General features: G+C 51.1%; 1 protein-coding gene across 3 annotated transcripts in view; it reads right to left on the bottom strand.

The window, feature by feature from the left end:
- MAP3K12 (mitogen-activated protein kinase kinase kinase 12) overlaps nucleotides 1–13468 on the bottom strand; it is a 28303-nt gene that overhangs the window by 5032 nt on the left and 9803 nt on the right. Inside the window, exons 1-5 of one of the 3 annotated variants that reach the window (XM_044678590.1) lie at nucleotides 1995–2235; nucleotides 1687–1895; nucleotides 1061–1244; nucleotides 669–860; nucleotides 352–510 (exon numbers count right to left, since the gene is read on the bottom strand). In XM_044678590.1, the coding sequence (XP_044534525.1) occupies nucleotides 352–510; nucleotides 669–860; nucleotides 1061–1244; nucleotides 1687–1895; nucleotides 1995–2227 (977 nt within the window). In that variant the 5' untranslated portion in view covers nucleotides 2228–2235. Of the gene's footprint in view, nucleotides 1–351; nucleotides 511–668; nucleotides 861–1060; nucleotides 1245–1686; nucleotides 2236–13468 lie in introns of those variants that run through there. The other 2 variants (XM_044678589.1, XM_044678588.1) reach the window with 2 other exon arrangements.

Below are 13468 nucleotides of genomic sequence, written 5' to 3'. Positions count from 1 at the left end.
GAAGGACTACAAACTCCAGGTCTGGGTCCCCCGGATCTTTCAGTCTCTCCTTTTACAGGTTAGGTCCAAGCTGTTTTACCCATGTTTCCCCTACTTATTCCTAGGGAAGTGATTGGACATTAGTGCTCCCCTTGCCCTGAGCACCTGGGGAAAAGCCAGATTGCTCACTCCAAGCTAAAAGTCCAGAGCCCTAAATCTCGCCCTCTGGTGTGATGCAGAAGGGAAGCTCACCAAGCTGGGGTGGATCTCCATTGGTCCTACCTACTCTCATTTCTTAGCTCTCCCTCCCACATTCCCCCTCTGACAGAGGACACACCACTCACTGGCTCCCACCCCCAACCTGGCCCTCACCAAATGTCCACCTTCTCAGATACAGGCTCATTCCGGATCACCTCTGGGGCCATCCAAGCCACTGTCCCTGCAAACGACATCTTGGTGCTCTTGTCGCTGAGCTCCTTGGATGTCCCAAAGTCCGAGATCTTGACCACATCATCATAAGTGATCAGCATGCTAGTGGGGAGAGGGAGGGAGTCATTCGGGTTTCTTCCCCGTCTGTCATTTCCAGCTACTAAAATAACTTCGGGAAGGGCTGCTCAGAGGGGAAGGCCAACACTCTTTGGGGTAGGCCCTCCACAAGGGGGTTTCTCAACTCTCAGCCCCCTACTCACTTTGGGGATTTGAGGTCTCGGTGGATGATCTTGTGTAAATGCAGGTAGTTCATGCCGCCAGCAATGCCCATAGACCAGTCGACTAGCAGGGACGGGGTGACAGGACGTCCTGCCCGGAGTACCTCGTATAACTGGCCCTGGGCGCAGAACTCCATCAGGATACAGTAGCAGGGGGCCTGGGTACATACGCCCCTGAAAGGGATTGCAGGGGGATCTCAGAGTGGGTCCATGCCCCGTCCAAGCCTTTTGGAGGGGAGCTTCCCATTTCCTCATTAGAAAAGGATCAAACCAATCCATCGAGTCACCTAGTTACCCCCAAAGCCCTCATTTGGGAACCCACTCACTCCCATCGTGCCACTGTGTCCCCTCCTAGGTCAGGATTTCCTCCTCACTTGAAAGTGATAATGTTGGGATGCTTGAGTTTCCGAAGGTGCTTGATGTCAGTCTCCTTGAGGTCCCGAACCTTTTTCACAGCCACCTCCTCCCCGTGGAAGCGTCCCAGGAATACAGCACCTTGGGCCCCAGAACCCACCCACTGCAGGTCCAGGATCTCCTCAAAGGGCACCTCCCACAAGTCTATAGGAGAAGAGAATTGGTTCAGGAAGATATGGGCCTCAAGCTGGCGTGGCTAAGGGTGCTATTGGGTGTAGCCACTCGAGAGGAAGATATTGGCCCCTGCGAAGCAGGTGCTTAATAAATGGTCTTGTAACTGAATGAAAGACTTCCAAGGAAGTGAACGAATCAAAGAAGATTGCAAGAGGAAAAAAGGGATTTGGGGGTAGCTAGGGGGGGGCAGTAAGTCAGCAAGTGTCCTTGTCAGCTGAGGGAACTTGAGGGGTTTGGGGAGCAGTGAAACTTGAGTGCCATCTCCCACCCCCTGAATTCCCCAAAGTCTCCACCAGGGCCCTGTCTGGCCCTGCAGAGGCTAGCAGGGAACTGAATTCAAGTGGAGGAGGGACTTGGGTGCCCAGAACCCTGATAGGGGAAAAAGGAAGGCCGGTCCAAGCATCTAACCTACCTTCCTGTTGTTGCTTGTGTTCTGTGGAATAAGCTTTGCCAATCATGGTCCAGACTGGACGAAGACAGCCAAAAAGGCCTTCCAGGAAGCCGCTGCCACTCTGGCACTGCAGCCTGACTTCATCCGCCCGGAACCGGGGCGTCCGGCCTTCCGTGGGCCCTGTAGCCCCTCCTGGGCCCCCAGCCTCCTGCTCATGCAGTTGCAGGACACTGTTGGCAAAGGCTTCTGTGGGGGCTTCCCCACCCGGGGAGGGACTGTGCCCACTTCCCCCCTGCCCACCCAGGGGCACCACATCCCTCAACACACACTGGGTAGGGGTCAGGTCCTTCTCTGGAGTGCAGTCCGAAGTGTCTGGGTCGAGTTTTCGAACGGAGGCTTCGCTTAGGGCTGCCATGAAGCCTCCAAAGGAGGGCGAGGGTGTTCGGGTCTCGTGGAGGCAGGCCATGGTTAGGGTGGAGGGAGGGAAGGAGAGGAGGCTGCCCTGTGGGGGACAAGAGCTATCAGTACCTAGCAGGGAGGACAGCTCCCATCTAGAGGGCATTTTCCTCTCAGGTAAAGGAGGGGGGACTAATGGCATCATTTAAACAGCTCCTAGGGTCTATGCTGACTAGGTCCGATTCTGTCTGTAGCTTTAGGGAGCTAGAACACCCCAGGGCAGTGATGGCTAAACTACTGCCCTCAGGCCAGATTTGGGCCCCCTGAAGTGTTCTATCCGCCCCATGACCTTATTCTTAACCTGACGAATACAGTGAGTAGGATACAATACAATGAAACTTTGAAACAGTTGCCTTAGAAACAGACTGACAGATGAACATTTCCTTTCCTTTTGCCCCGTCTTTAAAAACTTTGCCCATCACTGCCCTAGGGGACAGGATGGCTGGGACCCCACAAAGACAGTAGCTGACATGCCTGGGCTTCCTGCTCTCTTGAGGATAACCATTTAAAATAGTAGTTGCACGAGTCTCAGGAGCTGCTAGCAAGCTCAGTGGATTGAGAGCCAGGCCTGGAAATGGGAGGTCCTGGGTTCAAATCTGCCCTCACACACTTCCTAACTGTGTGGCCCTGGGCAAGTCACTTAACCCCCACTTGCCTAGCCCTTATTACTGCTTTTCTGGCTTGGAACTTGGGTTCAATTCTAAGAGAGAAGGGTAAGGTTAAAAAAAGATCCCCAAAAGCCATGGGTAAAACCACTGCCTCACTCTTGGGTCCCAGTGGCCACATGGGGGCTATTTTCCGGTAAATAGAGTGAATAGCTGCCCCCTTTCCTCCCTTAGGGAACTAATAAGCTTTTTCTCTTAAGCTCACACTAGGAAGCCAGAGCTAGATTGGTCTTTGGGGGTGTGGGGGGGAGTGAGTGAAAGCTCTGAGTAGCTGCCTGTCATCCGGTCATCTTCCAGCTGGCCCCCAGTCACCTGGACTGAAGCTCCTGGAGGGCAGGGATTGTTTCAGTTCTTTGTCCTTAGAGTCTGACACATAGTAAGCACTTTAAAGAAATGTGGAGAGATTGAATGTGGGATCTGATTGGTGACTTCGATTGGTTCAGGGAACTAGTGGAATCTGGAGCTCTTCTGGGGCTGACTTAGTAGATGGGCCTTGGGGAGTTTCCTGGGGATCAAAGAGGGGGACTTTCCCAAAACTAAGGCCACAGATGAGCCAAGTTGACCCTCCCCACCTTCCGCAGCACCTTCTTCACCCGTTCTACAATAATGCTGAACAAGTTGCTGTGAGTCACCCAGATGGACCCTGGGATAGAGAAGAGTTAGGGTCAGTTTCTTTCCCTCCATTCAGATCAGATTCCAGTTCTACAGCTCAGACAAGTTATCTCCCGGTCTCAGTTTCCCCCTCTATAAAATGGTACCTACAGGGTTGTTGTGAGGATTAAAGAAGCCTTCTGGTGCTCGGTAAACCTGAAAGTGATTCATAGCCACGTCTATTGTTGTGTAGAATAGACATTAGAATACTCCCTCCTACCCCCAGGAGTCTCCTCTCATTCTTCTGGCTGGGAGAGGGTCCAATCCTTCTTCCAGCCCCCTTCGGAGCTCGGGACAGCGGTGGGCACCTTAGGGGTTGGGACTGGGGGACTCCAGACCGGCTGGATTCTCGCTCAGGACTCTTTGCTCTCCATTCTTTAGACCTCCTGGAGCCATTCCTGCTCCCTAGTTTCCTGGCAAACTTCCTTCTAGAGACAGTGAAGCACCTCATCCGCTCACTCAGGGGCAATCCATTGACCCCCCATCGACCCTCGGGACAAAACACGGAGCACCGCGTGTCCTCTCACCTCCCCCCAGCCCGCCTTTGTTCAGGAGAGTAATTCGCTCCAAAGCCCACAAACAATCGGAGGGTCGCCCGTCCTTGCACCCAGGTCTTGGGCCTCTTAGCGTATGCCAGGGGCCCCGCGGTCACAGCTGGCACAAGCTGGGGCTGGGAAGCCGGGGCTTTAGGCTGCAGTCTGGACCTGGAGGACGGGGCACTTCGCCTCACAACCAGCCAGTGAGGAATTAGCCTGGTTTTCCAGGTGAGGGGGGCATGGAGCTGGGAAGTAGTGGGCGCAGAGTTTGAACCCGGGCCTCCGGACTCCCAAGCCAGCCTGCCAGGAGGCCGCCGCCGTGTACCATGGCTCCTTGAGCAAGACTCCGTGAGGCAGAAATGCTCTGCCTCCTCGTCTACCTCCTGATCCCCCCACGCCAGTGGCCGACCCCTGGGGTCAGGGGCCGTCATGTGTCCCCAGCGCTTAGCCAGGGACGTGGCATGCAGTTGGAGCTGAATGAATGGATGCCCCTGGCTGGCTACCGGCGCTGAACCGACGTGCAAACATCAGAAGCAAGGATGGGAGATGAGGGGTGGAGGGGGTGGAGGAGAGAACTCTGCACCTGCCTTTTCACTCCATCTCCTCCCTGGGAGGCAAGTGAGGGCTCCCCCCTCAATCCCCCCCCCCCCAGTGAGCTTGGGGACCCACGCGGAGGAGCCAAATCCAAGGTCACTGGTAAGGAATAACTGAGGCGGGAAGAAAGGTGATGGGGACCAGCCCTGTCCCCGGGGCTCCCGAGCCACTGCCTGAGTCCCACATGGCGGCCCGGGGCGTGCGGGGAGGGGAGGAGCTGAGGTGGGACGGGGGAAGGGGAGCAGATGGGGGGAAACGCCGGGGGTGCTGATGGGTAACTATGGCGACGGGGCCAGAGGCAGCGTGTGAAGTCACCGGGACAAGATTAGCCAGAGGTCACGTGAGCGGCCCCCCAAGGGTGGCAGGCGGGGCCTGGCAGCTGGCCCCGCCCCTCGGGAGCCTAGCTGGGAGCACAGAATATTGGTCTTAGGCTCTTTCGCATTCTCAGACTGAGATCTGAAGCGGCTGTTCCCAAACCCCCTGGCTACCCGTGCTCATCTCCCCAAAGCGCCATTTGCCTATCCCCTGGGGCCCAGGGTCTTATGCTGCGGGATCTAGGACAACTGGGTGGACCTGAGGGCCTGAAGTCGGGGTAGCCCTGGGTTCGAATTCTATCTCGGGGTCCTAACAACTGAGTGACTATGACCAAGTCGCCTCACCTGCCAGGGGTGGGAAGGGGGAATGAAGAGGAAACTAAAGATTAAAGAACTGGCTTTTTGTTATCGAAGCCTGACTGAAACGGTGAGAGGTGGCGAGCCAGAGACCACCTCCATTTTTAAGGAAACATTGCAGCATCGGAATTTGGGGCGGAATTTTTCAACCTTCGTCTGCCCGCCTGGCATCAGCATGGCACAACCAAAGATAGCTGGTCCCCTTGGTTCCCGCCCGCCCGCCCTGCACACCGAGACAGAGAGAAATGCTTTCAGAGAGGATGAGACACTGAGAAAACTCAGCCTCCCTCCAGTTCCCTCCCCAGGGCCCCGGAGCTGGGGAGGGAGGGAAGGAAGCGACTCTACCAGCTTGTTTGGGCAGCAGCTTCGAGTGGGGGGCGAGGGGAAGGGACCCCCGATGGGAAGGAGGCACGTTCAGATCCTACCCTGGGAGCTGGCAGCTGCCATTAGGCTCCCCAGTCTGGGGGGGTCTGGGGCGGGGACCAGGGGGAGCGGGGTCCGACTAGATGAGCCCCCCCCTCGGCCCCCATACCCATTAAAAGCTCCTCCTTTCTCCAGTTCTCTCTGCCAGCTGAGTCCAAGAGCCTTCCGGGCCTGCTGCGGGGCCTTTGGCGCCAGGGCCAATTGGGGGTGGGGGTGGGGAGGAGAGGAGAGTCCCTAGCACAGACATTCTGTCACCCCCGGAGAGGGAGGGGCTCCCTCCTAGTCATCAATTATTCAGAGAGTGAGGGTCCCAGGGAACAGCTGGAGGAGGTGGCTGTCCGTCATGCTGGCTACACTCTAGGGGCTGCTGGCTCTAGGCTGGGCGAAGCTTCCCAGGCTAGTGCAAATGGGGTGTCTCCTCCCCTTCCCAATCCTGGAAACCAGCCCTTCTTTCTTATCTTGGTCTTTCCAAAGACTCAATTTTCCTCAAGGTTTAGCCGAGGGAGGCCTCTTCAGTAAAGCCTTTCCTGATTACCTCCAGCTCTGAATGTACTCAGATATTATAGATCTCTCTCTCTCTGACTCTCCTTCCCCACCCAATCGGTCTCTCTTTCTCTCCCTCCCCGCTTAGAATATACCAAGGGCTTTTTGTCTGGGTCTCCCTCTTCACTCCCCCTCCCTCTCCTTTTGCTATTATACTCATCTGTGTCCATGGGGGTGGGGGTGGGGGGTATTCCTAGCACTGTAAATTGCACACAGTAGGTGCTCAAAATCAACTGGACCTCTGAGATTTCCCTGGTATAGGGACCTCCTAGAGGACCTCCCAATGCAGGTAGCTTACCTTTTCTGAAAGTTCTGAGAGTCACAACCAGTGTTTAGGCTAGTGGGAAAACTTGAACCCAGCCTCCATGGTTGAGTATGGCAAATTGCCTCCCCTAAATACTTCCTGGATTTAAATAGCAACCAGAGTTGAGCACTTACTCTGTGCCAGGCACTGTGCTAAACTCTGGGGATGCAAAACATATAGTCCCTTCTCTCCAAGAGTTTAGTCTAATGTTGGAGGAAGGATCTCTGCTTTGCTGGCTCTGTCAACTCTGGAAAGAGTCCTGAACTTGGGAGTCAGAAGACAGGTTCAAATCCAGCCTTTGACAGCAGCTACCTGTGTGACTCTGGGCAAGTCATCTAAGCCTTAGTTTCCCCCCAAAGCCCAGTGAGGATAATAATACCCTATAAGGTGGCTGTAAGACTTGAAGTTGCTAAAGTTCTTATTCATTTCCCTATTCCCAGGGCTGCTAAAGCATCCTTTGAATGCTAGAACTTAACAGGGAAATGATGGCAACCACATTGTCAGTGGGAGGACACCAGGCCCTTCCTTCCACCCCATCCCTTAATCCAATTTCCCTCAGTACCTTGTCTGATCAGGGGTGAAATCAGGCTGGATGATAGCAAGCTCCCTTCTCATTTCTGCAGATGCATTTCTAACCAGAATGGCCATAAGGTGGGTGCCTCCCAAGTCTCTTTGCCTCTCCCTCCAGCCATATGTGGTACCCTGGAAGGAGCTTCTTGCTTTCTAGGTGACCTTGAGAGAGTACCTTATCCTCCATCCTCCCTCTAGTTCCTCAGAGAAGGAGGTTAGATGAGATGACCCTTAGGGTTTCTTCTAGTTCTAACTATGGTCCTTTGAACCCAACTTCAGCTGCTTGGTTGGCTTTCTGGAGGGCTTTGGGGCACCTAGTTCTGATTCCTGACTCCTGGCACAGGGATCTGAATCAGTGGGAGACTTCCTCTTGCCCTGTAGCCTCTAGAGCCATGAAAGAGACCTTGGCTATTGTCTGGTCAAATATATGAATTTTACACATGAGGAACCAAGCCCTAGAGAAAGGAAGAGACTTGTGTAGTGTCACTCAACTTGTTAGTGGCACAGCTGAGATCAGAACACAGATCTCCCGACTCCCAGGGCTCTCCTTTCTTCGGAAGGGTAATTTAAAGCAAGAAAAAAATGCAAAATGCATAGGTGAAGCTAGATGGCTCTATGGATTGAGAGCCAGGCCCACAGATGGGAGGTCCTGGCTTCACATCTGGTCTCAGACCCTTCCTAGCTGTGTGATCCTGGGTAAGTCACTTAACCTCCACTGTCTAGCCCTTACTGGTCTTCGGCCTTGGAACCAATTCACAGTATTTAGTCCAAGATGGAAGGTCATCTTTCTTTTATTAAAAAAAAAAAAAGGAAAGGGTGATAGATGTAGCTCCCTACTTTACCCAAATCTCAAAGGTCTTTGTGGAGAGTAAATGAAGTCCTTCTGAGGATGCAGAATATCTCCCAGCTCTCTTTTTTAAAAACACCCAAGAAGCAGAGTTGGCCAGAGTTGAATGGGTGCTTTCCTGGCTTGTAGCCAGAGGACCTGGATTCAGATCTTGTGTCTGCCACTCAGTATCTTTAGGATTCAATGCCAGTCTTTAGGGAGAATTTTTCCCTTAGAGGAGAAACTCCCCAGTCTGGAGGTGGCCAGGTGGTACGACAGATAGAGTGCTGGGTCCTAGATTCCAGGATCTGGGATGACCCACGTTCAAATCTAGCCTCAGACACTTCCTAGCTGTGGGACCTTGGGGAGGTTCTTCAACTTGAGCTTCTTCAACTGTTCAATGGAGATAATAATAGCACAGCTATCTTCCAAGATTGTTGTGAGGAGGGAAGGAGATAATATTTGTAAAGTTCTTAGCATAGTGCCTGACAGTGAGAGTGAATGCCATATCAGTATTAGTTGTTATTATTATTGTAGTGCTTAGCACAATGCTAGATATGTTGTTATTGTTCAGTTGTGTCTGACTTTATGACCCCATGGACCATGCTGCCCACTGGGTTTCCTTGGCAAAGATACTGGAATGGTCTGCCATTTCTTTCTCCAGTGGATGATGGCAAACAGAGGTTAAGTGACTGGTCCAGCAGCACACAGCAGTAAGTCTCTGAGAAGGGATCTAAACTCAGGTCTTCTGGACTCCAGGCCCAGGTCTCTAAGCACTGAGCCATCTAGCTTCCTTCAAGCACTATATAATGGTTAACTTAGCTATTATTTTGACTTTTATTATTATTATGCTTAGCAGAATTCCTACCACATAATGGGCACTCAATAAATAAATCCTTCCTTCTTTCCTTCTCCTGGACATCACGGAGAACTGAGGCTAACCAACAGGCCCAGGTTCCCACAGATTTGGTCCTGAGACACCTCATATTCCAAATTTATCTTCTGGGTCAGGGGATAGAGAAGTCAGAGAGAGCTGTGGGCAAGCAGGTCAAGAGGCTCAGGTGCTGTCTTTGGTGGATGCCTATTTATTATGGAGGCAGTATCCTCTTGAATCCCCTCTTCTGCATCACACAAAAGATCTGAGAGCAGAAGATTCTATCATTGTGGGGATCCAGGAGAGATGGGAACAGGGCATTCTTGGGGGGGGGGGCCAGGACTGAGAGAAGGGGAAAAAAAGCTTTTGAGTTTACAAAGCAAAACCTTTCCATAAAGTAGCATATGGATTGTTAGACCCATTTTACAGATGGGGAGGAAATAGACTAAAAGAAGAGAAGCAGTCAAGTCACACCCAGGTTTTTCCATTTCATTACAACCTGCTGCCTTATTTTCCCCTCCAAATTCTTTCTCCCTATTGTACCTTACCTTCACATCAGATCTCCTCACTCAATTTATTTTATTAAAAAAACAAAACCCTTATCTTCTCTATTAGTGCCAATTCTAAGGCGAGAGCTAGGAAGTTGAGGTTAAGTGATTTGGCCTGAGTCACACAGCAAAAAAATGTCTGAGGCTAGATTTGGGTCCTCCTGGGTCCTCCTGAATCCAGGCTGGTACTCTAGGTGCTGTGCTACCTAATTGCCTCTCTCACTCAATGTATTCATTTATTTATTTTTAAATCCTTACCTTCTATCCTAGAATTGGTACTAAATATTGGTTCTAAGGCAGAAGAGTGATTTGGGCTAGGCAGCTGGGATTAAGTGACTCGCCTATGGTCACACAGTGAGAAAATGTCTGTTGACAGATTTGAACCCAGGTCCTCCCCACTCCAGGCCTGGCACTCTATCTACTATGCTTCCTCTGTGCCCCTCTGACTCAATTTAAATATGAATAGTGGGTGCCTACTCTGGACAAGGCATACAATTGGGAGAGAGATAAGTATGCCCAGTCCTTGCCCTCAAGAAGCTTTCAATCCAGGAGCCCATCACTTTCTCGGTGGAGTCTTTTTCCATAGCTCTCACCTCCAGCATCCTCAGATTGACTTCGGGGCAGAACACAATATAGAACTTGCCAGACAGTCTAAGATGACTTGTCTTGGGTCACGAACAAGGACCAGAAACAGGACCAAACCCAAATCTTCCCAACTCTAAGTCCAGCATCCTCTAACAGTATCTCTCAAGCAGTCTTCTGGTCCAGGGACTTGAATAGTTGAACCTTTTGTCCTAGGTTTCCCTATGCTTCTCTCCCCAGTCTTTTATGGAATATCTTGGAGATCACAGTGACAAATTCTGAAACTTCTACTAAGGGGAGACTGGGATGATTGCCATGACTGTGTCTAAGGGAAAGAACCAGCATCCAGGACTCTGGGATCTCAGTTTTTGCCACTCATATTTGGTCCCTCCATTTTTTCCATCCAGCATCAAGAAAAAAATCCTGTTTTCCCTGGAATGTAGCTGGGAGTTCCATGTGTCCCAACAAATATAGATCAATAAAGGGATACTTTGGGTTTTAAGTTCTGTGAGATCCTTAAGAGAAAGAAAGAGGCAGCAGAGGGGAAAGGAAGCCCCACAAGGTGGGAGAGAATAAGGGTAGGGAGAAAAGACCCAAGAAGAAAGGGGATCCCCCAAAGGATCTGATGGGTCTTTTTCCTGGAATCAGTTCTTGAATCATTAGAGAATGTTTCCTCCCCTCTCATCTCCCAAAAGGGCTCATGACAGATGGAGGCTTGGCCCCTAGGGATGCCCCCTGAATTGCAGGGGGCAGCAGAGGATGGACAGTGGAGACAGTGGGAGGAGCCAAGAAGTTGGATGCCCTGTTATCCCCACTTATCTCCCAGTGCAGAAGAAGGAAGAGAGAGGAAAAGCCAGGAAGCTGACCTCTAGAGAATCTCATGGAAAGAGGCTTAGAAACTCTCTAGTCCAATCTCATAATTTTCCCCAGAAGGAAACTGAGGCCTTGAGAGATGAAGTATGGCTAGATAGCAATAGCCAGCCTCTCTGTTCTACTAGACTTACTTGCCTCTCTTCCTAGTGACCCATCTCTTCCTTCCTACACATTACCTAAGAATCAGCTGTATCCTTCCTAAGGATCTCCAAGCACTTACTGATCCACCTTGCTTTCTTTCCTGAAGGTCACCCAACTCTAGGCCAGAAGTCCTGGCTGTCTAGCTGTTTGGTGGTGTGTTAGCTGTCATGGGAGTCACGGGAGTGGAGCAACTGTGGCAGTGGTCATCTGCCTCTGGTAACCCTAGCTCCTCAGATGGGCTGAGACAGACATTGTTCACATCCCCCAAATGTAACATGGGAGGGGGTTCGGAAGGAAGGAAGGCAATAAACATGTATGAAGCATTTACTCTGCCAAACATGCACAAATGCTCTCTCATTTGATCTTTTAAAAATATTATTGATTTAAAAAAATAATCCTTCCTTCTCTTCTGTCTCTGAATCCATACTGTGTATTAGTTCTGAGGCAGAAAAGCAGGAAGGACTAGGCAATGAGGGTTAAATGACTTGCCCAGGGTCACACAGTTAGGCAGTGTCTGGGGCCACGTTTGAATCCAGGACCTTTGAGCTCTAGGCCTCTAAATCCACTGAGCCACCCAGCTGCCCCCTCTTTTTTTATTTTTATTTTTTATAATAATGACTTCACCTTTGGGGAGGTAGATGCTATTATCATCCCTAATATATAACAAGCAGCTAGATGGTATAATAAACTGAACACTGGGTCTGAATCACTTGCTATGTGATCCTGGATAGGTCACTTAACTCTTTTTTTGCCTCAGTTTCTTCAGCTACAAAATGGGGATAACAATAGCATCTACCTCCCAGGATTGTTGTGAAGATTAAAAGGAGATAATACTTGTAAATACTTCCTGGAATAGGGTAGGTGCTACTTCCATAAAAGCTTATTCTTTCTTTCTTATTTCAGAAAAGACTAAAGAGATTGAGGTGATTCATCCATGGTCACACAGTAAGATAAGTCTCAGCTTAGATTTGAACTTGGGTCATCATGACTCTAGGCCCAAGGCGCTATTTCCTGGGCCACCTAACTGCCTCTAGCCAGTCCTTAGTCCTCCCTTTTTTTTCCTTTTAAACCTTTGCCAGAATTCTGTCTTTTTTTTTTTTTTTTTTTACTCTTACCTTCCATCTTAAAATCAATACTAAGTATGTAGCCACTGAGCCACCTTGCTGCTCCACTTTCTGTCTTAGAATGGATACTAAGTATTGGCTCCAAGGCAGAAGAGTGATAATGGATGGGCAACAGGGGTTAAGTGACCTGCCCACAGTCACACAGCTAGGAAGTGTTTGAGGGCAGACTGGAACCCAGGACCTCCCATCTCGTGGCCTAACTCTATTCACTGAGCCCCCCAGCTGTCCACAGTCAGTTGTCTTTATAGGCACTTAGGCAGGAGAACCTAGTTTGGGCTGTTTTCATTTTCTCCTCACTAGACTGGCTGGGCCTCTAACCTGGCTAAAACTGTGTTTGGGGGCTCATAGCATAGAATTTAGGTAAACACAACCGAATTGTGTCAAACCTGGAATCAGGAAGAAAGGTAAGCTATATGTGACCAGAAGTCATGAGAACCTGAGTTTGAATCCTGCCTCAGACATCTTCACTTTCATCCTCTCAACCTCAGTTTCCTTATGTGAAAAATAGGAGATAATAACACTATGTACCTCCCAGTGCTGTTGTAAGGAACAAATGAGCTATGGGATGTAAAGCCCTTTGTGAAGCTGAAAGTGCTATTGAAATGCCAGCTCTCCCCTGGAAACTGAGAGAACATTGGGCTGCTGGACAGAACTCCGCTGGGCCTTCTTCCCCCCGAAAGATGGTTTGGAGGATCAGAGAGAGTCTCAAGGGTCAACCTATTTAGGGAGTCAGTTACTAGGATCCCAGGGAATAAGTGAATCTCTGCTAAAGGGGGTGATACCTTTCCTGGACTTCCTCAATCCAGTTCCTTCAGCCCTGAATGCCCTATTTCCTCCATTTGCAAGCCTTTCCCTCTCCCTCTTTGCTCCTGTCTTCTTTGAACCCAAGGCCAAGGCCAGAGAGGGAGGAGGCAGGAGAATGAATGTCACATTGGGGGTGGGGGATGCAACAGCTGGATGGAAGAGAGCGATTCTGCTGGAGGAGGGGTGGGGGCAGCATGGAATCTGGATGTCAAGGGGCCTAAGGTTTGGGCGTCCAGGAGCAGGTGCCTTCGGTCCTGCAGGCTCCGAGTCTCCCCTGCTTCTAGGGGCACCAGGCCTTGCCCTGCCCTTCTCATCTCTCTGTTTGGGGGGGGGCACACAAATTCATCCCTCCGTCTTCCTCCATCACCACTTGGTCCTGGCTAAGTGGGTTCGGTCCTTATGCTGGTCCTCCAGGCCTCCCCTCCCACCTCCTCCACCCCCGCCCAGACCTCCTCCATCAGCATTCCCTCCGGTCTCTTCTCGAGCATCTTCCCTCTCCCCATCCCCATGGCCCTGGGGCTTCCATTCTCGAATCCATCCTCATCATCCCCAGCAGATCATAGAGCCCGCCCCCCCACTCCGCCGCGCCCCGCCCCTCCAGTGCCGATCCCCCGGCAG

Source organism: Gracilinanus agilis, chromosome 5, assembly GCF_016433145.1.
Source record: "Gracilinanus agilis isolate LMUSP501 chromosome 5, AgileGrace, whole genome shotgun sequence".
Lineage (NCBI taxonomy): Eukaryota > Metazoa > Chordata > Mammalia > Didelphimorphia > Didelphidae > Gracilinanus > Gracilinanus agilis.
This window is presented reverse-complemented; position numbering and strand designations above follow the sequence as displayed.